The sequence below is a fragment of the Pezoporus flaviventris genome, unplaced genomic scaffold (assembly GCF_033815535.1).
Source record: "Pezoporus flaviventris isolate CSIRO_AGI_PZ_B2104156 unplaced genomic scaffold, CSIRO_AGI_Pfla_v1 ptg000036l, whole genome shotgun sequence".
Lineage (NCBI taxonomy): Eukaryota > Metazoa > Chordata > Aves > Psittaciformes > Psittacidae > Pezoporus > Pezoporus flaviventris.
Window position 1 is genome coordinate 34,504,758 of NW_026892584.1, and position 22,664 is coordinate 34,527,421.

Sequence of the window (22,664 nt, forward strand, 5' to 3'; positions counted from 1 at the left end):
ACAACACTTGACACAATCCAAATTTCTAATATTATCAAAATAAACAAAGGTTCGGTTTCCCATCAGCCTCCTGCAAATTACCTTCACCAGAACCACAGCATTATTTTTGCTCAAGTACCAATATTCACAGGAAAATTATGACCATTATTAAGAAAGAGACCAATTTAGGAAAGGGTGGTATTAAGCTGAAGCACAGACGTAAGCACTCTATAGCAACAAAACAGCAGCAATAGTGACAGATGACTGAATTCCAACCCTATTATCTCGTCTCTGGATGACAGTAATTTCTGTTTCACCCTGCTGCAACCCAGATCTGTTCCAGCTCAACTTGTTTCCCCTTTTGTTCTGTGTTATTCTTAGAAAGCAGCATGCTCCTGTGCTGTGGAGATACTTAGATGAATTTATCACTATGCAAATCCTACAGGAAGGATCTGACACGCTGTATCGAATACCTCTGCCAGCACACACCATGATGTCCTGCATCAACGAATGTTCTCATCTGTCCACATTAGTCAGTGTGTCACAAAGAAGCATACCCCAGTCCAAAGCAATGACCCAGTAACTCACCCATTTACCGTACATGCTGTATGAGATTAAGCCCAAGCTGCCAACAAAAAAATCAGGCATAGGAGACAGTAGAGGTGATATTAACAGAGATGAACTTGGCAGTATGGGAGAGAAGAACTGGGTCAGGAAACACAAAGAACAGTAAGATTTGTTTGCCCCAGATCTTAAGAGAAGGTTTCTTACTGGTTTCGTTCAGAGGCCACCTTTTAAAATGATGAAGGTGCTCCTTTATCATTTTCATCAGCATTCACATAGTATACTGGCAGGAATTCTTTGGGAAAACAGTTCTCTGTACCACTATGCCCTGCATATTTCTGACCTTCAGTGTAAACTTGAGGAAAGAAAAATTTAACAGGACTCTCAGTACTAGAGGACAATCACTCACAGTAACCTTTCTATTACAGAAATTAGCATTCCAGAAATTGGGAAAGCCAGACAGAATGGGGCCAAATTAATTTAGTGGCTTCTGTTGTAGAGGGATGCATGTAAAGGACTCTGCCAATACCTGTTCCTTTTTGTGAACAGCACTCATTCTCTCGGAATGAAATCAGGACAACATTTGGTGGGAAACCAGTTCTTACTAACCTTACCAATACAATGCAAAACCTACCGAAAGGTGCAAGTCCATTTAGACTGAAAAAAACTTATTTTTGCTGAGCCATCAGTAGTAGGGCAGCAGTATGCCAGAGAGCTCTTTTCATCAAACCCTATCAACTGCATAGGAAATACTGAATTTGCTGCACCAAGATCATCCTCCTGCTTGAAATGCATAAAGACTATTAAAGAACCACTTACCTGGAACCTTTGAACCAGCTCCAGTGACTGGCTGTCATTCTGGTCTGCTTCAAGGATGACATCTGTCAGTTTGTGTATGATCACATCCAAAGGGCCCTGATCTTCAATGGGTTTGGTGAGGTCAAGCTGAAGAAACCAGAGAGAAAACTTGCATTAATATATGGAAAATCTGAGGTTCTTATTCCTACCACCATCCAAGGTGGTGTTGCCACACAGAAGGCATTTACTTTACACACTGCCTTTACTTTGGTATGTTACCCAAATTCATGAGAATTTATATTTCACTGAATGTCAGAAAACTTTACTCAGACATTTATTTCTCAGCAATGTAGGTCTAATTCCATGAAAAAGGAGTTAAGTCATCGGCAAGCACACTTCATCCAAACACCTTCCTGTGCTTTACCACCCTGAGCTGCCATTTCCCTCTTCAGCTCTCTTTCTCAGTACTTAAACACACATGCAGAAGGAATGTGCCAACAAAGATGATCACCACTAATAAAAAGAACACCTACTGTGCCCTTTGCCCTTTGGGATTGCACAAAACAGCACCCAGGTAACACAAAAGCAAATGACTCAGGATCTCCGCAAATTCATCTGCTGCAGTAACAGATATATAGCTGGTAAGGAGGAGCGCACTCCCACTAGCAGACCTTGGCACTTAGCTGGATAGGGGACAAAGACTGGGGTGAGGTGTGCAGAAACTCTGCTCTCAACAGCATGGAAAGACAAAGAAGTGATAGCAGTGTGCTGAGTCCCCAGTAACTCAGACAGGGTTCTGTGAGCAGAGGAACTACCTGTACTGGAAATAGACTGAGTTAGGGATCTCTTGAGAAAATCTTGATGCAAAGAAGGCTACTGGACCTGATGGGATTCATGCAAGGGTACTAAGAGAACTGGTCAATGTCATTGTGGGGGCTTAGATTTATCAGGACATAAGTCAAAACTGTGAAGACTGCAACTAAACGAGGGGAAAAAAAAATCCACCACAAGAACTGTCTGGTTTGTTGCACAGAGTCCCACAGAAGCTGTAGGATCTCCATCCTTTAAGGTTTTCAAGACTGGACTGGACAAAGCCCTAAGCAACTTAGTCTGAATTTAATGTTGAATTTCCTCTGATCAAGATGATGCATTACAAACCCCTAAAATCCTTACTAAAATTAGATGATCTTAACTAGATGACCTTTAACTAGATGATCTTAAGGTCCTTTCCAACCCTAACTATTCTATGAGTCTTTCCCACTGAATAAATCATTTCCACTGCTGGGACAGGCTCCTGTGAGAGGCAATAGCAGCAGACTGGTTTATTATAATTGCTTCGTTTAGTCTGTGTAAATATTACCAGAAAGTGACCTTTAACATCTACCAGCATGGTACAAAACCCTTCCCTGCATAAAACCCCTGTTTCATAGACCCTTTAACAATTGTATTTAAACCATCCAGGGGGTGTTTCACTCCGAAAAGGCAAACTGGGCACTTCATAACTCACAAGCAAACCTGCAGTTTAGCTGGAGAACCGGTCGTGCTTTTCCTCTGTGATGGGTTTGCACCAAAAAAGGATTAAACAGGGGAAGTTTAGACTGGATATAAGGAAGAAGTTCTTTACTGTAAGGGTGGTGAGGCACTGGAATGGCTTGCCCGGAGAAGCTGTAAATGCTCCATCCCTGGCGGTGTTCAAGTCCAGGTTGGACAGAGCCTTGGGTGACACGGTTTAGTGTGAGGTGTCCCTACTCATGGCAGGGGGGTTGGAACCAGATGATCTTAAGGTCCTTTCCAACCCTAACTATTCTATGATTAAAGATCCCATGAAGCTACTTACCAGTTTTGAACATTTGTACAGTTTTGTTCTAATAATATTTCCCATCCTGCAGAAATGGACCTGCTTTGAATTAAGGAGTGCCTTAAGGAAGGTAATGATAAGACAGGATGGCTGGAACTCAAGCACCAATAAAACTAAAACAGCAGAGATCTAGCAGCCTTGTAATAATTTGGTAGTTGCTAATATAACTGATCCATGTAGCTGAACTGCTCTTCTTTGTAGGCACTCCTACCTGGGCTAGGCTTACTTGAGCAGAGTAACTGAAGCTTCCTATGGCACAAAAGCAAACTGAAAGACCGCCAATTCTTCCCAACAGAGACCACCTCTGCTTACTCATTACTAGATGCTCCTACTAACAAGTTACAGATTGAGGCTTTAGCACTATCTTTGAAGTACTTATGTAGATTCTAATACAACTGGAAAACATATTGTGCATGTCTTCTGAGGAGACTATGAGATGCACTGTCCATAGGTATGCAGCAGACTCTCTAGATGCAAAGATTACGCAATGATAAAGACAAAGACAACAGACGTCATGTGGATGCATGGTGATTGGTCAGCTGTGCCTGGGGGAGACAGGCACAGAAGGTCTGGCTGTCCTGGCATTTGGATTTACTTCCATTACTAGTGCAGCACAAAGGCTAAAGGCAAGTGTAAGTGTCTGCAAAATTAAGGCAAAGTGAAGTGAATTGCAGCTTGGCTAAGGATATGGAAGGAGATGATCTACTTCTACAACCAAGTTCCAGAAATATCAGTTAATATCCTTAAAAGAAATCTCAGATGACCACACTGCTTTTCCTGAGGTTTCTTCATCTGCCTATCACATCTGGAAGGAAACAACAAAACAAAGGGTCCATTTAACTAGGTCAGAAAGTTCCCAGTTGCCAAGGTACAAAAATGTGAATTAATCAATTTTCAGGACTTCCAGTTTGAAAAACAGCAAGAAGCAAATAAGCATTTGAGATTGGCTACCCTTTTACATTCTTTCTGCACTTACAGCTCAATCTGCACAGAAACATTCAGAAAACAAGAAAACAGTCCTTCTTTTCAGCCTTGACCCAAGAATAGAAATAAGCCTTCAAGGCATATCCAGGCATTTTCACCACAATGTTTTCCAGAAGCATAAGACATCTGGGCAAGGTAACTTCACAACAGTCGTGCCAGCTAAAAGCAACAGGCATATTTTGAGAATGAAACTAAACGCACTTTCTTTGCCCCTCTGTAACAGTGTTCTGCTTCCCCTTCACCAGGAAAGCAGTACTAGAAATGACAGCACACTAAGGCAGCTACTCCAGTAGGAAGTTTAATGACCACTTCAAAAAGGACAGCAAGTACATTTCAACCACCCAGACCTTCAAAATCTGATCCAGTATTCTGTGGATTGGAGGATCAAACCATTTGCAAGAATAAGCTCTCTGTGTTCTGGGCCACGCTGTGGAAAGCAAATATTCCTGAGCTGTGTGGAATTTGGAAGAGATCCATCTCCATTTTAAATACTAAGGAAAAAAAAAAAACTAAAAGGAGAAGAAAAGGAAGAAATAAAAAGATTTGAGGGGGAAAAAGAAGCCTTTTCAAGTGAAGTATCAGATCCAAGCAAAAGTCAGTGAAAGCAGAGTGCAAAATTTCTGAGAGCCCTCTGCTGAGACAAACACTGATTCATTGTTTGTCATCAGCTGGAATTTGAGCCCTCCTACTTCCCTTCTCTTTCAGCATCTCTCTCCAAATGATCTCTGCAGTTGACATGATCACCCAAAGGTTTGTTTTTGCACAGAACTAACACCATAGCAACAGAAGTGAGAGAAAAAACTTATCAGCACCAGCTTGAAAGAAGAGAGATATGGCTATGGCTCTTCTGTGAGGCAGGCTATAGCCTATTCTGCTTGCTCCCTCCCCCCCCCCCCCCTTTTTTTTTTTTAGTAAAAAAGTCCAATCAGGCATTGGTTTCATGGCATTGTCACTTACCACCAAACTCCAGCAAAACTCAGGTAAACGACACGGAAGACAGTAACAAGGCTGTACGCAGAAAATGTCAGATATATGGCAAACACATGGCTCGGACAGATGTGCTCTTTGCTGGGTAAAAAATTGGCTGGATGGCCAGGTGTGAAGAGTTGTAGTTAACGGAGTTAAAGCTAGTTTGCTGCTGGTTACAAGTGGTGTCCCCCTTGTACTTGGCACTGGTAAGGCTGCACCTCAAAAACTCTGTTCAGTTTTTGGTCCCTCACTACAAGAGGGACACGGAAGTGCTGAGGCATATCTAAAGAACAGTAACAAAGCTGGTGAAGAGTCTGGAGCACAGGCCTTATGAGGAGCAGCTGAGAGAACTGGGGTTGTTCAGCCTGGAGAAGAAAAGGCTCAGGGGGCACCTCTACAACTACCTGAGAGGAGGTTGTAGCAAGGTGGGTGTTCATCTCTCCTCCAAAGTAACAAGTGATAGGGCAGGAGGTAACGGCCTCAAGCTGTGCCAGGGGAAATTTAGATTGGATATTGGGAAAAATTTCTTCACTGCAGGGATTACCAAGCACTGGAACAGGCTGCCCAGGGAAGTGGCTGAGTCACCATCCCTGGAGTTATTTAGATGATGTGTAGATGTGGTGCTTAAAGACACTGTTAATTTACATTTGGACTCAATGATCTTAAAGGTCTTTCCCAATATAAATGATTCTATGATTCTATATGCCTTTCCACATCTTACAAACCCATATATGGAAGAAAACAACCACTAGATAAATGCTTTTATCATAGCCGCTATAGATAGCCTGCTCACCTAATAGAAAGACTGTCTGGGACTTAAAAAACACTCCAGGCTTAGAAACGTCACAGTCCCCACTATTAAGCTTCTCAGAGCATCCACTGGAGAGCAAGTTACAGGCATACAGAGCTCCATCTCTGCTGTCCTCTCCCCTTCCCCTCCCTCTGTCCTCCAGAAACACACAGCCACAGCATTATCCAAATCATTACACAGGAGGGCAAAAAAAGTTTATTTCCATTAAGTATAATTTGTTTAAAGTTTTGGGGTTGTTTTTCTCCCGAACACTAGCAATCCATCTGTATCGCAGGGACAGGGTGAGTGCCTGGCAGAGTGCCATGGCTCTCCTCTGGTCCCAACTGCAATCCCACACATGCGTTTCTGGAAGCCATGTTTAAAAATAAAACTGTGTCCAAGTGAAAAAAAATCTGGATTTGTTCACTCAGGAAAAAAACCTCAAACAACTGCAAATGTTGGATTTAGCAAAGAGAAATACCATTTATCTAAATGATTAAAAATAGGTTTGTTTTGTTTGTTTGTTTTTTAATTCAGTGTTTCTAGTCCATGCTATAACTGTATTTCAGAATCTGGCTGAGCAGGATTTGTGTTCTTGTTTTTTAGAAAGCTCTTTTTCAGAAAGAGTATTTGTATTATCACTCAGATGAAATGAAGTCTTAATAGCAACCTGCTCCATTCTCTGAAGAGAGATCTGTCCGCTGCTGTATCACTGAGGAATTTACAACACATCTCTCCATTTCTATTTATCCTCACTTTTCTATTTTTAAGCATTTTGCTCCCAGTCTCCAAGTGGCTAACAAACTCCACTCATCAGGACCTGCACTGAGTTCTTTGGAAAACCCATTTAATTTTCTAGTAGAGACCTGTCAATGCTCCAATGCATATCCAGTCCCTTGGTGGTAATTTAACCATTTTCCTCCCTGTGAACTGGACATACAGCACCAGCCTGACCTGACCTCTCTGCTCCCTGACTACTGAGGCTGTATATGAAATTTATACACAAATCTATTGTATCCTGTTATTCAGATACTCAGTTAAGGCTGCACTGTGGGGTTTATTTCACACTTAGTACAGCTTCTTAAACTCCACTGAATATAAACCTTCAGGTTTTTAGTCATCATCTTCCTCTCCCAGGGCTATTTTCTATCCTGTATCTTCACTGCATGCATTTATATCAACAGGCTTGTAAAACAAAGCCTTTTAAAACTTCTCCTTCTTGCCCAAGGGTTTCCCTTCACTGCACATTAATGCTGAGCAAATCATAATGAAAAGAAGTCATGAGCTCTAGGTTGAAAAGCCAAGTCTTCAAGAAGCCAAACCCTATCAGCTCATGCTGGTGGATATTCTTCTCTCTCTAAAAAGTCCAGAGATGAAAGCCTCTAAAAATATCTCAAGCACCCTGAAGAGGGAAGGGGAGCAGCAGAAATCAATACTGCCAAGTCCACTGTTTTACCTTATTGTACAAACAAATACACACAGGATAGCCTAATTACAGGAGAGAAGGTGCTTGTATCTGAAAGGAAGTTGGGAAATTTTCTGAAAGAGATCAGGAAAACATTTGTGCATGTCCACCCATCCATAAGACTTACTTGTGCAGAGCAACAGCAACAGAATGGCACAAAAGTCTTCTTGTTCTGACAAGCCAAAGGGAAGTCCACTGAACCAAGCAAGACCAGCACGTCTTCCTTTCCCAAATTAAATCCTGGAGGAGCAGTCCAGTTTTGTCCCTCCATGAGGACCCACAACACTTGCTATCAGGTCTATGCAAGCACAAAACTGACAGTCAACTCCCTGCCAAAGCCCATGGAAGGTGACAAAGTATGTATCTGCCTACATTTCCTCACGAGGAAAGACATTATCTTAATTTGTATTTTCACTGATACATAAGCTCTCCTAAAACATTCACAGACTCAAACTAAATAGATACTTACATATTTAAGAGAGTTTCTCCTCATCTCTCTGGCCAAGGAAGAAAGTGATCTGGGCTGTTGTCATACATAGCTAATGCAAGTAGCGCTTGCTGCTGCTGCTGCTGCTAATGAGGCCAAAGGATACTGAGGGAGAACATAAACCCCTCACAGAAACAACAGCTCTGTTCTGCTGCAAAGGGCAACATGGACCTAACCATCAAAGACTTTGAAGAAACAGCAAAGAATTCACCAAGAGACTATTTTCTCTCTCCACATCCCCCCTTCCCCAGCCATCCTCCCACGGTGCCAAATTAACTTGCACGTCCTGTTGCAGCAATGGCAGCAGCAATCTGAGAAAGGAAATCTGCTGCATTATGGAGACTTCCCACCCTCAGGTCTCCGGCTCTCCCCTCACACAAGAGGAGAGGGCATTACAGCATCAGCAGCAGCTACCATGTCAGATGGGAACTCTTTCCCAGGCAGGAAGGAAATGCAGCTTGAAGATACCCTATGTTTTCACTTCTCAGAATTGGGGAAATTAAAGACTGACAGATAAACTTACCTTTCTACTGCTGTAGGACGCTAACTCTACAGGTTATCTTTTGCTGCTCTGTGCAGCTTAGTTCAAAGGAGGAGGAAAGTGAGTCCCGCACTGGGACACGTTCACAATTTTGGATGCCAGCAACATCCCAAGGAAAAGACATGCCTAAAGGTGAGGAGCAGCAAAACATAAGATATGAAGCCCTGTTGAGTTCCCATTTTCTCAGATACTGGAACTTGAACACCAGAGGAGAAGATCTCAGGTTAACAGATGGTTTCTTTGCGTTTTCTTGCACTCATGCCAGAGCATATTATTTTGCATTCTGCTTGGCACAAGTTGCCAGAGTATGTGTGAACACTATGCACATTTTCAGGAGTCACATGCTGCTGCTCTCCTGGAAGCAAGGTATGGTCTCTGAAATGTCTGGGAAGTTCTCACTTTTAGCTGTATTCAAGATAAAATGATGGAAAAGGAATCTCATAGCTTGCACTACATGTACTAACATACACAGACACCATTTATGGATCACTTCCCCAACTGCTACATAAACTAGATTTTGTACATTCAAAGCTTCTCCTACAGTCAACGCAACACCCCAGGATTATGTGAATCCCTCAGGAGCATCACCTCCCCACAGTCTCCCCTGCACCCTCCCACAGAAGCACACAGCAAGCCAGTATCACTGTCGCCTGTGCAGTAACAGTGACAGACAGTGAATCGCTACTCCTACTCAGTGTGCAGAACAACACTGGAGTAAGTTACAGCATCTCAGTTACCCAAACCTCTCTTACTGGCCCCCTCTCCTCTCACCTCTGACCATGATATATCAGACTCCATTGAGCATCACCCTCATATTAGCACCAAATTTTGCCTCTTCACTTTTTTAAAAGTGAAACAAGAAAAACCATCTTTGGGCTATGGCTGAAGCTCTTCAGAGAAATTATTTTGTTTTCAGTAGAAGTTTTTTTTACCCAGGACTGAAGCTTCATTACTGTATTGGTTTTGACTTACAAATACAATACAAAACATTATTTCTAGAAATTGAACTATAACTCATTTCGGTTTATCTCCTTATCTCCTGTACAACACTTTGACAGCTGCAGAAAGTTCTTTCCAGAACTTGTGATGGCACAGGAACGGCTGTTTCTGAGCACAATGCTAAAGTGAGAGCTCGTGTCTCATTAGGGCTGGACTGCAGCAAGCAGGTTTTGGTATGCAAGTGGTTAAGCAGTTCAGTCTTGTTTGGGGATAGTCTGAAAGGCAATTGCTGATTTTCAGCACTGCAAGAGGAATAATCGATGTTACTCAAATCCAAAAAAGCCTCTTGCCAAGGGAGTCTCCTGAGGTCATTGAGGCTCCTATGGATTAGGAAGGGCAGCAAAACAAATCCTGAGATTAGCAGAGGAGAAAAGTTGAACAGAAAATGTGACATGGGAGGATTAGCACTCCAAAGAAGGAAAGCAAGTTACAGAAAAACAAGAACAGAGGAGAATGAGCAGTTGGTGTAACCTGCTGCTGAGACTGCTGTACTTTACTTTCTGTAACTGTCAAAAAGACAGTGTGCCTGTACACCAAATTAAAAGGCTATATAGGGAATCCCAGTAGTGGAATGTATGGAGAAATTGCCAAGTGGTTCAGAAAATTTCTGGCTCACTTCTTAAAGCTTTGGAATGGGCAAATCAGATCCAGAAAGCCTAAGACTTTACAAGGAATATTTTTTGTTTCTTTGAGTGAACTGGGTCAGCTCTAGCCCAGTCACTGAACTGACAGCTCAATCAATCCTGTAGGAGGGCAGACATTAAAGGAGGAGTGGAATGGAAAAGCCGTCTATGGAGAACACTCCAGCTAATCCAGAATACAGAAATACTGCAGCACTATAGCCAGTACAACCCAGGTCAGCAAAGGGAGGGAGGCGAGAAGGGTGCACTTAACTTCTTGGAAGCTTTCAGTGCTTAATTATAACATCATATAAACATTCCAAATATCAAGATCTGACAATACTACAAATACTAAAAAAAAAAAAAAAGTAACTACTGGGTACAGCAGAAGTTAAGATGAGAGAAACATGTTCTTCTGAAAGTCTCTCTTGGAGGTATGTAAACATGCGCTGCACAACCTCCTTCCCTTTGGCCGTGGGATTAGATAAGTAGAAAAGATGATATATGAGTAACATCCCCCAGAAAGCCTGGCTACCACCCTGCATCCTAAAGGTTGAGGAAGCTCAGCTCTGGACTTACACCACACAGCTCAGGCTCAGCTTAAGGATAATTCTTCCGCAGCACCTGTCAAACACCAAGAGCAGTCAGTGCTCCTGTGTGTGCAGCTGCACATCCCAAGAGATTACCAGTGTCTCTCCTATAATTCTCACTTCAACAAAGCTTCCAGCTAGTGAGCAGAGAGGCACAGCCAGGCTCCTGGCACCCCTTCATTTCTCTTAGCTACCAGCCCTTGGAGAGTCGTGTTTCTAGGTGCATTTCCCTTTCTCAAGAGACTCTGGATGATGCTGAGTTGTAAGCAAACACAGGTAGCATCTGAAGTACATCTAATGCAGTCTGCTCATAACTTTGCTGAATTTGTGGTCTTTATTATGCACTAGGGAGTCTAAATACATGTGGAGAGAGCAATAGCTGTTAGGGTAGGAATTTTTCATGCTCTTTATTTGCCCCCCCGCCTAAACTAATTAGGATCCTTTCTGAAAAACAAAACAAAATTGAAACACATTTCGCTTAACAAAAGATTCTCCTTCATCCAAACATATCCTTACAGTGTTGCTCCTGGACGTTGGGGAGCAGGTAATATTTGTGTAACTGTGGAGAATAGAGGAGGAGGGAGAAGTACACTGGAACGTGACAGGGAAGAAACACAAAAGCTGTCAAAACACTGCAAGATTTAGTCAGCCAGGGGAGTGGAAGGGGAAGGAATATAAATGAGTAACATTGCTTTTAAACAAAGAGGAGGCCATGCTTAGGATGACTTGTATCATATCGCTATGCTGCATGAGCAGAAATCAGAAGAGAGACCATGAAAAGATGGAAAAGATTGTGGCGATCCCTTCCATCTTGTCCCAGCAAGTATTATTTAGGGGTGAATGAAGTTGCTTTTCATTTACAAAGCATTACTTCAACTTGAAACAACTGCTCCCATTGAGGCAAAATGATGAAACTGTTTAATCCAAGGATTAACTTAAAGGCATTTGTAAGGGTCTGAAAGGAACATAGCTGCAAAGGTAAAACCTTTAGCTCATAATTTTGCAAACTTAGAAAGAGGGGCATGGGTGGAGATCACAACCATCTCCATATTAGACAGAGGACAGAAAGTGAAGCCAGGAGAAACAGGCAAAGTTCTAATATGAAGGAGTGCAACAGGTCCTAATCATTGCTTCAGCAAACACTATGGCTTAGAGAAGCTGATCCCAACAGTTAACGGCCAACAGTTTGTTTCTCAAGTATCTTTGCTTTTTACTTCCTACGTCTGACAAAATCCTTGCAAGTGGTCCATGCTTCAGACATCTTTTTTCACCCAGGTGAGCTGGATTCTAACACTGCACTTGTCCAACACATACAGACTTTGTTGTACAGACATTCAGGACTGGCAAAAGAACATTTTAGGTAAAATTCTCTTTAAACAAGAGCGATAAAAACTCTTGCTCTTGCTGTGCTGAAGAGGTCTGACAACCCCACAGTTTTATTTGGACATAGTCAGATATTAATGAGAATGAAACAAGAGGAACAGTACTATTAGGGGAGAGTAGCTTCTTAAACTCAGGAGAACAAACACTAGGACTGAAGTTACAGCCCAGCTATTCCAAAGCAGGAAAACTAACACATAATTTAGTAATACAAAGAATGTTACATCAAACTGGGTTATCTTATATTACAGGATAAAATGGTGCACAGCTTAAGCATTTTTTTCATGATCTCAGGATGACAAACTGATAAAGGAAGTAATTAGTAAAGACTGCTGAGCTGTGAAAAGCTCAAGGATTTGATCATAATGGATGCTTGGCATTTCTTGAAGTCATGCCAAATAGTGAAATGTATTTTGGGAATACATAAAAAATAAGAATAATTAAGATCTCTGAGCAGCAACTAAAGGTTTTATATTAAAGATAAGATGAGAAAGGCCCCAAACTTTACACACACATTTGGCTTCAGTTTTCACCAAGAATAAAGATGCTGACCACAGAAGCAAGGCAAGTTGGTAAACAAAGATGGGTACAGATATATCAGTGGGTACCAGCAGTCAAAGCCAGAACTCATGCAATGAGATTCACTTAATCTCATTTTAAGGAGTTGATAAATACATTGTCATTTCAGGCCTCTCTTTGCAATCAGAGAGAAATGAATAAATACTTTGATGTTTTAAATTCACATAGCCTGTTTTACAGTCACATTCTAGGGTATGAGGAACTGTACCTGAGATCCACCTGATCAGAGGGAGCCTAGCGGAGTGGCACAGATGCCAGGTGATTCTGAAGCGTTTAATGGCTGAGGTGAGAGGAAGCTGCCTCTCTCCCATAACTGGATACCTAAAAAACTAAAACTAGAACTAAACCACTCTCACCTAGAAAATAAAATCCAATTAGCACAAACACGGCATAGGAAATCACAGTATGGTGATACAAGGGTTCTGAATAACTGAATCCATTATGGAGTGCTTCCCAAGGATCAAAAAAGTGCAACTATATTAGGGAAAGAGCAGGAGGAGGAAAAAATGTCAGCTACTGACTGTTCATCTGACCTAGCACCAGTCAAGCATTTCAGCACATTTGAAGATACTGAAAAATAATCAGATCTCTAGAGGTAAATTAAGAAAATGTAGTACAACACGAGATGAATGTACAGAAGATGGGCCAAGCCCATCTAACTGGCTGTATGACCAGAAAATAGAGTAAAACTATCTTCTCAGACTTCAGTAAAGCATGCAGTCAGGTAAACTGGAGAAAGACAAAGACCAGCAGAACAGGAAGGTGAATGGAGAGCTAAATGAAAGAGAAGATAACAATGGCTTGCATGCCAGTAGCAGCAGTGGTGAACCAGAGAGGGCATTCCTCAGGTACTAGCCTTGTGAACATTTTATTTAATATCTTCATTAGTGGTCTTAGCACAGTACGTAGGTTACTGGTAGACCTTAACAATTACACAGAAGTCTAACTGACATGACCATTCAGACAGAAGTATCATGCGGAAGAGAGAATCAGAAATAAGACTAAATACAAAATGAAAGGCTACATGTAGCTTTTCACAACTCACGATGCAAAAAAATCTACCCTATGCTCAGAGAAGGATGCTAGTATAGTAGCTGAACTGTGAATGTGACAAAGATAATCTTGGTTTCACCAAGATCATGGTATTCTGGGTGAGGTTTGTAGATGTAAAGCTAGTACAGAAGGGACTACCGAGTCCACCCCCGTGGAACAGCTGCACCCAGTTTAGGGTATCTGTACCTAGAAATATAAACCTGAAATGAAAATAAATGCTTAGGAATTCAACCAAACTTTCAAAGTTATAGGCTTAAGAGCCTAGAAAATCCCTTCCACACTTACATCCCATGGTCATGGGTCCTTAAGAACTACAAATAGGAGCACTTAGGCTAATGCAGATTCTTAGACTGTTATCCAGTTTCTAGCAAGAAAAAACTTACCATAACCATAAACACTGCTGCTGCACTTGAGTACTACTTTACTTGATGCTCTAAATGGGTGCAGTACAAACAAGAATCTGCTACCCAGGAACATGCATTTCCCTAAATACTCTTCTGGGAACAAAAACTAGGAGCAGCAATGTAGATTAAACAGAAAAATCTCAGGTTTCAAATTATCTGAACTCACATTTCACTTCCACCATGAAGAGAGCGCTAAGTGAGCAGCACACAGGCAAGATTAAAAAAAAAAAAGACCATCAGAAACATCACTTAGGAAGAAGCAGGCAAAGCAGCACTTTGTCATCAAGATGTAAATCATGTCTGTCACACTCCCTAATTCTGGGTTCTTTCCTCACCCACCTCGACTGACAAGCCTTCCTCACCAGATGGAGAGGGAAGCTGTAGCTCCTCCCTTGGCAAGGCACCCAGGCCTCACTGGACTTTCGCAAGGATCCTGCAGATACCTTGTCTCGCTAAGATGGCTGCACTGGCTTAAAGGAGTATCAATCACACAAAATTAGGTCAGAACTAATGGTTAACAATAGTTTTCAGGTGCTGTCTCCCAGGCCTACCATCTGACTATTGGGGCTTTCAAATTACATTACCCACCCCCACTATTAATTTTCCCTTTCACTGCTCAAAAGACTCAAGTGAACAGAAAAATGACCTCCTATCCAGGGAAAATGGTGAATGTAGCAGTAATTAAAAGCGCTAGAAAAAGAACAGCTAAAATTCCAGTTGTTTTTCCTCACTCAACTCAGTTTACAGGAATCTCAAGTGATATAGCAATAGGTAAAACGTCCTCAGAACAACTGAGTCTGCCTTCCAGAGACACCAAATTCCATCGGTAGCATTCATACATTCATACTAATTTTAACAGGCAAAAGATGGGAATTGGAGAAAATAGTTAAAAGAAAAACACAGCTGGCGTGTGAAAAACCTGTTTGTGTAGCTTATAACCTCATGATAGAGAAAACCACATAAGCTAGAAGGTCCCATGTGATAACCTAGTTTTCAAAGCATGTTTGCATGCACTCTATCCCTGAACTCTGATATCAAGGCATTTGTCTTGACTGTCACTCAGTTGTCTGTTAAGGTGCCCTAACAACTTGCTACCTCCCTCTGCTGTTTCTCATCCATCAGCACAGATGATGCTGCACTTGCTCTCACTTTCTTATGAACTCTTTTGCACAGGGGTAGCTCCAAACTCCTTCCCAATTTCACCTCAGCATCTCTTCTGCATTGCTTTCACCCAGGCAACACCCATCCAGCCAACTGAAATGAAGAGCTGAGGCAGCTCCCAGGTCCCTGCTCTACCAGACATCCCCAGCAGCCTCTCTTTTGACACATTGCTCTTTCTCCCCTTGGCTATGCTTTTCATTGTAATTTAACATCAAGATCATAATCCTAGTTTCTGCTTTTCTGCCTCTGGCTCTTTCCTCAACCTCTGCTCTTGCTCCTGTCCCAGTTAGCTCTCTGAGCTCCCCTCTTTGCATCAGTCTCTCTGAACACTACCATGATCAAGCTGCCAGGCCTGCTGTTTAGAAAACATGATCAATTCTGTCCAAGATCTCCCCCTCTTGCAATCCAGACCTTTCAGATTCTTTGTATACCTCACCATGCTGCCCTCCTTTTCAGTCAGAGTGAAGCTCTCCCCCGTTCACCTTCAGAATTCTGAAGCTTATTCTCTCACACGTCTCATCCATCTACAAAGCCAGCTTCCACTACTCACTTCAAAAATCCCACCAGAGCCTTTGGTATTTTCTTCGATCCTGCTGCTTCAACCTCACAGAAGCTTGCCATACACATTTACAAGGCTCTGTCACTATTAGACTTCACAGCCCCTTTTCCAGTTCCTGCTTTACTGAGGGACATAGGGTCACTTCTAAAACAGCCAAACCCCCAAAACTCTCCTGCATTTTCTCCAAAGGGCCATTTGACTTCATCTACCAGCTTGACCACACATAGAGAGAAACAGGAGTATTGGTGTGACACTGCACCTAAATTAACGCAGCTACACAGCTTTTAGATGGTCAGTGAAGACACACTAAGAAGAGAGTAACATTCACAGAGAGCACCTGAGAGGCATCTCAGCTGAAGTCAGAGCCTTGGTCAGTAAGAAAGGTGTTCATGAAACAAGTATACACAAACTATTATTTTTTTCTTTTTTACATACACATATTCCTACCTTCCCAAAAGCCCTTGCTGGAGAGGATGTACACATGCATTTCCTTCCTCCCCTTCTGAGCTAGTTAACTTTTGCTTAGGATATGGCACAAAGAAATCACCACATGTTGCCACTCCGAGCCATCTTCTGAAGCTGAAAACTTATGTTCAGCCTCCCAAGATTTCCCAACAGTCACTTTTTACCACTGTAGTATTTAAAGGCCTACATTCTGGGGAGGAAAGAGGGCTTGAAACTAGTACAGTGCAGTTAACTGGTGTCAATCCATAATTAGAAGTACTCTCCAACACAAGCCCTTTGAACACTCTTTTCCTTGCTTGTCCCACACTCTGGAGCCAAGCCCCTAACCATAAGCAGTCACCTCTGAGCTAGACATCCGAGTGGGAAAAACTGAAACCACATATCATTGCTGACATGATGAGACAAAATTCACACCCAGAAGTTTTCACATACAATTGAAAAAAGTGACCTGTTTGATGACAAAACCCCTTTTACATGCTCTATTACTGACTGACTGGTCTTCACTATCAGTCTACACAAAGTATCTTGAAACCATTTGGGCGCAAGCACATTTGAAACTTTCAGGACAAATCTCCATTCCCAAATTAAAAAATGTTTTCATTACTGAAAGCAGCAGATGTGAACAAACTTCTGATCTCAATTTATGGCAACAATCACGTAAGAATCAGCTTCATAAAGCTTCATGGAAAACTTCTGTTTAATGAGGATTTTAACGGGCTGTGCTGAAAAAAGGGGCAGAATTCGCCCTCTTTGCACCCCCTGACGCACTGCACTGCTCAATTCACTAGCACTGAAAAGCTGACTTAAAAACCTCAGACAACTGGCAAAAGGAGTTCCTGCCAATGGAGTTTACCCTGCATATCACAGCAGTATAAAAAAGTTAACTGCTTCCCAGCAGGAGCTGGTAAAGCAGTTTCCAAAGGCTGTGTTGCAGTGTGAGCCTGGCCTCCTTTCGCGAGGCACTCCATCCAGAGCTGTCCAATCCCTGATTCTCACCTTACTGGAGGGATTAAAAAAGAGCATTTCAACTTTTCCCTCCCTGCTGTTTCACAACTCTCTACAGGTCCCCTTCCCTTCATCCCTCACTGGTAGCTGAGGATTACTGCTGAACTGGCATCTCCCCCTTCAGCCAGTTCACATGGCCGTGACTCCTTGCTGGCAACCCGCAGAGCCATCCCTCACTGCTGTTTACAGACAGGAAAGACCAAGGTGTGTGACCCAGACAACCCCTATTAAAGATAATGTTATCGCAGCTCCAATTGTTCCTGTCTACATCTGCTAGTGGGAGGAAATAATCGACATATCCGAGCAGAACAGGGGATGTCAAGAGAACCATGAATCAGAAAGCTGCTTGTATCAGGAAACTTCAGCCATATGTTGCATTAATAAAGGATTTTTTTCTGTAACTGTGCTAATAAACAGCAACTTCCCATTATTTCACCCTATTTCTTCCTATTCACACAGAAGGAAAAGGCAGGGTGTTGGGGAGGCAGTATGGGGAAAGGCAGAGACCTAAACACAAAACCAGAGGTAAACCTTTCTGGTGCCTTGAACACAACTGCAGCCATACAGTGTCTAACATGTACAAGACCTACACTGCAGTGAAAATACAACTGCTAGCAAACAGGAAGCGCTGCAGGATTCACATGCATGTCCTGAAGTGCTGAACTCTAAGCCAAGTCCTCAGAAAAACACACAGACTGAAAAATAACAGAGGTGTTCTCCATACCAGCTTCCTACTGACCTACAGCAGGACCCACTGTGGGGACAGCTTGGCCCTGAGAATGCCCTTTGTCACCAGCCTTCAAGGGTTTTTTATTCAACACAGCAGCATTTCCAAGAAAAAGTACTAAGATCAGAAACGGTCAGGTTGCAATATTTGAAGTAAAACAAACTATGCTTCAAGGCATCATAGTCAACTTGAGAAGGCTTGGTTTCTGTCTCATTATTACCAGCACTACCTCGGCTCAGTAGACTGGATTCCTTCAAGCTGCAGTGCCTGCTGTATTCTTACATCTAGAAGTTCACCATCCAGAAGGTAATTTAAGCCCTTCCTCCACCATGCATTTTTATCATTAGCCCATTTTACATTCTAAGGCATTTGGCTGGCACAGGCCAGGTATTTCTGCTGTTTGGGTAAACGTTAATGCTCTGTTAATGCTCTTTTTGAAAGTCCCCTTCCCATCTCTGCACAGCCTTAAGCAGACATCCTACCAAGATGGAAAGACATGGAGACAGAAAACTTTTAACTATATTTAGCATATTTATGGCATTGAGACATTTTCAGTTGTGCAATTTAAAAGAAGGAAAGTCATTTCACTATTGATAGATCTTGAGTTTTGACATTCAATTTTTTCGCCTATTCCATTTTCCTCCTCCAGTTAATTCAGCTGCTCAAAGCTTTTCACATCCTTCAAGAAATATTTAAAATACACTGACTGAATATGCCCTTCCCAACACTGGCATTGAAACAATTTCCCTACTTAATGGCTAAGAAGACAGCCATTTTCCACATTCCCAATTTCCTTAGAAAATGGGTAACTATCTGCTAATCACCCTCATCTAGGCTACCTCATTACTTATGACTATGACTGCTAAATGTGGCCTGGCTAAAGTGAAGATGGGAGCATGCTCACATTAACTGACAGTCACTTGTGCAAACTCTGCCCACACAGTTCATGTCACTACTCCAGTACATGGGCTCTTCACGTACAGGAGTTACACAAGCACGTGTGTGGGGTAACAGCCTTCCACAAGAGTCCTGTAAAGTGCACTGCTGTGCAGAGCAGTAAGAGAGGGGCCATGGCTGAAGCCTTGTTTCATGATTGAAGGAAATGAGTGTTGCAGACATGGGTTACAGGTGGACAGAAAAACAGGGAAGCAGTTTGATTTTGATGAGGATGTGTTTGCCCTGAAACAACTATTAAAAGCTGTATATAAAAGCCTGGCCGAGCTGCTTCATCATATTCTCCTAACTGAAATTTGAGTGCAACAATTTACACAAAACCAGTAAAATTTCCCTTCTGCACCAGGCAGCTTAAGTAAAGATAAAAATAATCTCAGAAATTTGTATGTAAGACTAGACATTGTCCTCACAATTATTATAAAACCTCAAACATATGGAAGGAAAAATAGCCCAATGTGTATTATTCTCAGGTTACTAAAGAGCTCATTGGGGTGGGCTTCTCTCTTTAGTAAGTCCTGGAGTCTAAACAAAAACTCAACAGGGGGAGGGGAGAAATGGAAAGGCTCAAAATAAGGCAGTGTTATTGAAACACTGCTAGATCCTAAATAAAACACAACAATACTGACCAAGGAGACAGAGAAGACCTGGCGTGGCTCCAGAACACAATAACCATTTGTCTTTTTTGCCAGAGGCAAGCAGCAGCTGGGGATGCCACTTTGGGGGGGGGGAGGATAAAATAGCGCCATGCTACAGCTGGAGGATTACTCCCAGGAGCAGTGCAATACATAAGAATAAAAGATGACAAGTTAGATGAATGCCCTTTGAGAACCTTTTCAGAAAGGACTAAGTGTTCTTTAGGAGAAGCAGGAAAATTAAGGATGCAAAAAACTGCCAACATAGTTTTGCCAAATTCACTTGAGAGTGAAAATGAATCAACATGCAAAAGGAATCTGAATCAGCCTGAAATCCTGCAAGGAAACCCTGCTGAGCAGATCCCCCAAAAAGGGAGTATAGAGCATTTTCTTAAGAGTGAATGGGAACCCTTTGAAACACTCCCCAAAGCTTGCAGGATGATCATACATACTGCAAAGTGAACTTCTGAGTGGCAGAAGACATCTCAGGCATTTCATAACAGAAGAAAGCAAGCAGAAAGCCAGCAAGTGGCTGGTATTTATTTATTCTATAGTAATGCCTGCTTTAACATTAATGTTGTAATACTACCTGTAAAACTACCCCACAGAAAATCGACCTTTTGGGGACAGGTATAAGATTGGAGTCAAAATGAAAAAATCCTTCACAATGCTATGTTTTCTGTAACATAACACACGTCCTTGCATTTCCTACCCGAGTTCACTCCCCATGTGGCTGCTTCAGTATGGAATATACTAAATGACAACAGAAGTGTAGGTGTCTCAGAAATAGACCCTTGTGGTAATACGATGAAACATGCAAAAAGGATCAGACCAGCAATACAGGAAGTTTTTCTCCTGAGAGGTGTCAGAGCTAAACCAGGAATGTCTTCTCAAGTGCAAACTTGGGAAGGAAGGGAGAAAAAGGAGAACAAACTTCTACTGTATGGCATTGAGCTTTACATAAAGTAAATTATAGCCCTTTCTAAAACACCATTAGGTCAATATATGATATCCTTGGTACTGACATGGAATGGAAACAATTTCTTTTCTGCACTTTTCAAGGCTGCCAGGAAAAAAAAAGTACTAAAACACTGGAAGGAACGTGGTGACCAGCAACAAAAAACAGGGAAAAGGGCTCGATTTCCAACAAGAATGCTAAACACAGCTAAGATATCCAAGGCAACATAAAGATTCAGGTTCCCAGGTCACAGCTAAATTTAGTTAGATACCTAAATTTATTTAGGCACCTAAATTTCCCAGGCTGTTAGTTTGAAACTCTTAATTTACAACAAAACAAATAAGTTACCATAAGATAAAGTCTGTGGATTTACAGCTCATCAACAGTACTAAAAGTAGGTAGCTGTGGAGCAACCCTACTTTCAGCAAAGGAGAACGGGCCATAGAGTAAAATAGTATAAGCATCGGAAAGGTTCTATGCTAGAAGAGAGATAATGCTTCAGATGAGCAGCATACAAAATGTGTTAACTAGGACTGATGGGAGGAAAAGAAGGAAATGAATGGGCTGATTTGGAGAAAGCCTTCCTGGCAGACAAATGTGTTAGACCACAGAGTGATCTCCCACAGGAACTGGTGAAAGCCCAGCTGGTTGGACCTTTTCAAAGAAAAATTTACTCCAAACAATAGACAAAACATAGGAAACAATCCTGCACTTCAGGGAAACAGAGCGTAGGTATTTCCGTATCTACAGAGGCCCCCTCCCCAATTTAACCAACCAGAAAAGCTTTATGCAGGTCTGTTTATAACTGGGTCCTTGCTTTGCTGCAGCAGCTTTGCTCCCAGCAAAGCATGACATCACCACCATGCAGGGAATTGGGTCTGTCCCTTCCTGTAAGGCAGCAGCAGTTCTGTGACCACTTCAATCTCTGCACTGCCTGTTGTCAGCTCTGGGTCATGCCAGTCTGCAAGATGTGAAACTAAAACCAAGAAAAATTACCTACTGCATTTGAAAATTACTGACTTAATCCACCCTGTAAAGATGGCAGACATTTGCTATGTCTTTAACTGAGGCAGGCTTGCAGGGTTAGTGTTCTGGGATATTAATATATTGCTTACTACAGACGTGTCTTTCAAGCTTTAACTGGAGCTTTCCTAGTAAGTCTGCTCTGAGGTTTAACAAGCCCTTACACAGCTCAGCTCTGTGGCATTCACTATGCAATAGACAGTGGGACATCTGAATACATTAATTATACAAAGAGACTTATCGTAGTTAGAGTGCAGCCATTAACTGTCCTGCAGCAATACAGGGCTGAGTAACCACTGGTTTACTAGCTGTGACCTATAATGCTTACAAAGAGACATACCAATGTAAATGTATTTTGGTAACTGCTATGTGCTGTAATATGCTCTGTGGTTCCAGGCAATTCTTTGTATCAACTACCAACAACTAGGACTTCTTAAAAACAGGTTCATTTCCTGAATGGACAAAAACTTCTCTCTTCACAGAAAAACTTAAAGAAGTGACTGTTTTTAATATCTAGCAAGTTCATAATCTCTACAGAATGTGCACTTTGACACTGAACAGGCTACCAGTGCAGTTAGGAAACGCCCTGTGCAAGCATAACTGATTTTATTTACTGTCTGATAAGTTTTCAGAAGGACCCTTGGCTCACCAGTAGCTAGGCAGCAAAGATTACAGGTCACATACTTCCACAGCACCTCCTGAGTCAGATGTACCAACACTGTGGGCATCTACATCTGACAAAGATGCTGTAAGAGATGAAGGTGGTTCATGCAAAGGATGCCCTGTCATATTTATTACTGCCATGAGTAACTGACAATAAGACTTCATGGCTCATCATCCTTTCCCACTGAAATCTATTTATTCTCTTTCCTGCCTTTACAACCCAGGGTGACCCCAGAAAGCACAGGCACTAGGCAATTCATGTGCAGGCTGCACTGGCAATGAGCACTATGCCATGGGCAGGCTCAACTTTGGCTTTCCTGCTAACAGTGGCAATTTCAATTTTAAAGATTTTATTGCCTGTAGACATAAGCAAAATGGAAGAAAAGCTGACACATGCTTACGTATCATTATATTTATCAAGCTAATACGCAGCAGAAATTGTTTCTGTGATTAAAAC

The 22,664-nt window shown here is 42.0% G+C and overlaps 1 protein-coding gene across 4 annotated transcripts in view; it reads right to left on the reverse strand.

Moving 5' to 3' along the window:
• Positions 1-22,664, reverse strand: part of ITPK1 (inositol-tetrakisphosphate 1-kinase) — a 142,702-nt gene that overhangs the window by 67,544 nt on the left and 52,494 nt on the right. For 3 of the 4 annotated variants that reach the window (XM_061463868.1, XM_061463870.1, XM_061463869.1), the window contains exon 3: positions 1,363-1,488. In XM_061463868.1, the coding sequence (XP_061319852.1) occupies positions 1,363-1,488 (126 nt within the window). Of the gene's footprint in view, positions 1-1,362; positions 1,489-3,710; positions 4,345-22,664 lie in introns of those variants that run through there. The other variant, XM_061463871.1, reaches the window with a different exon arrangement.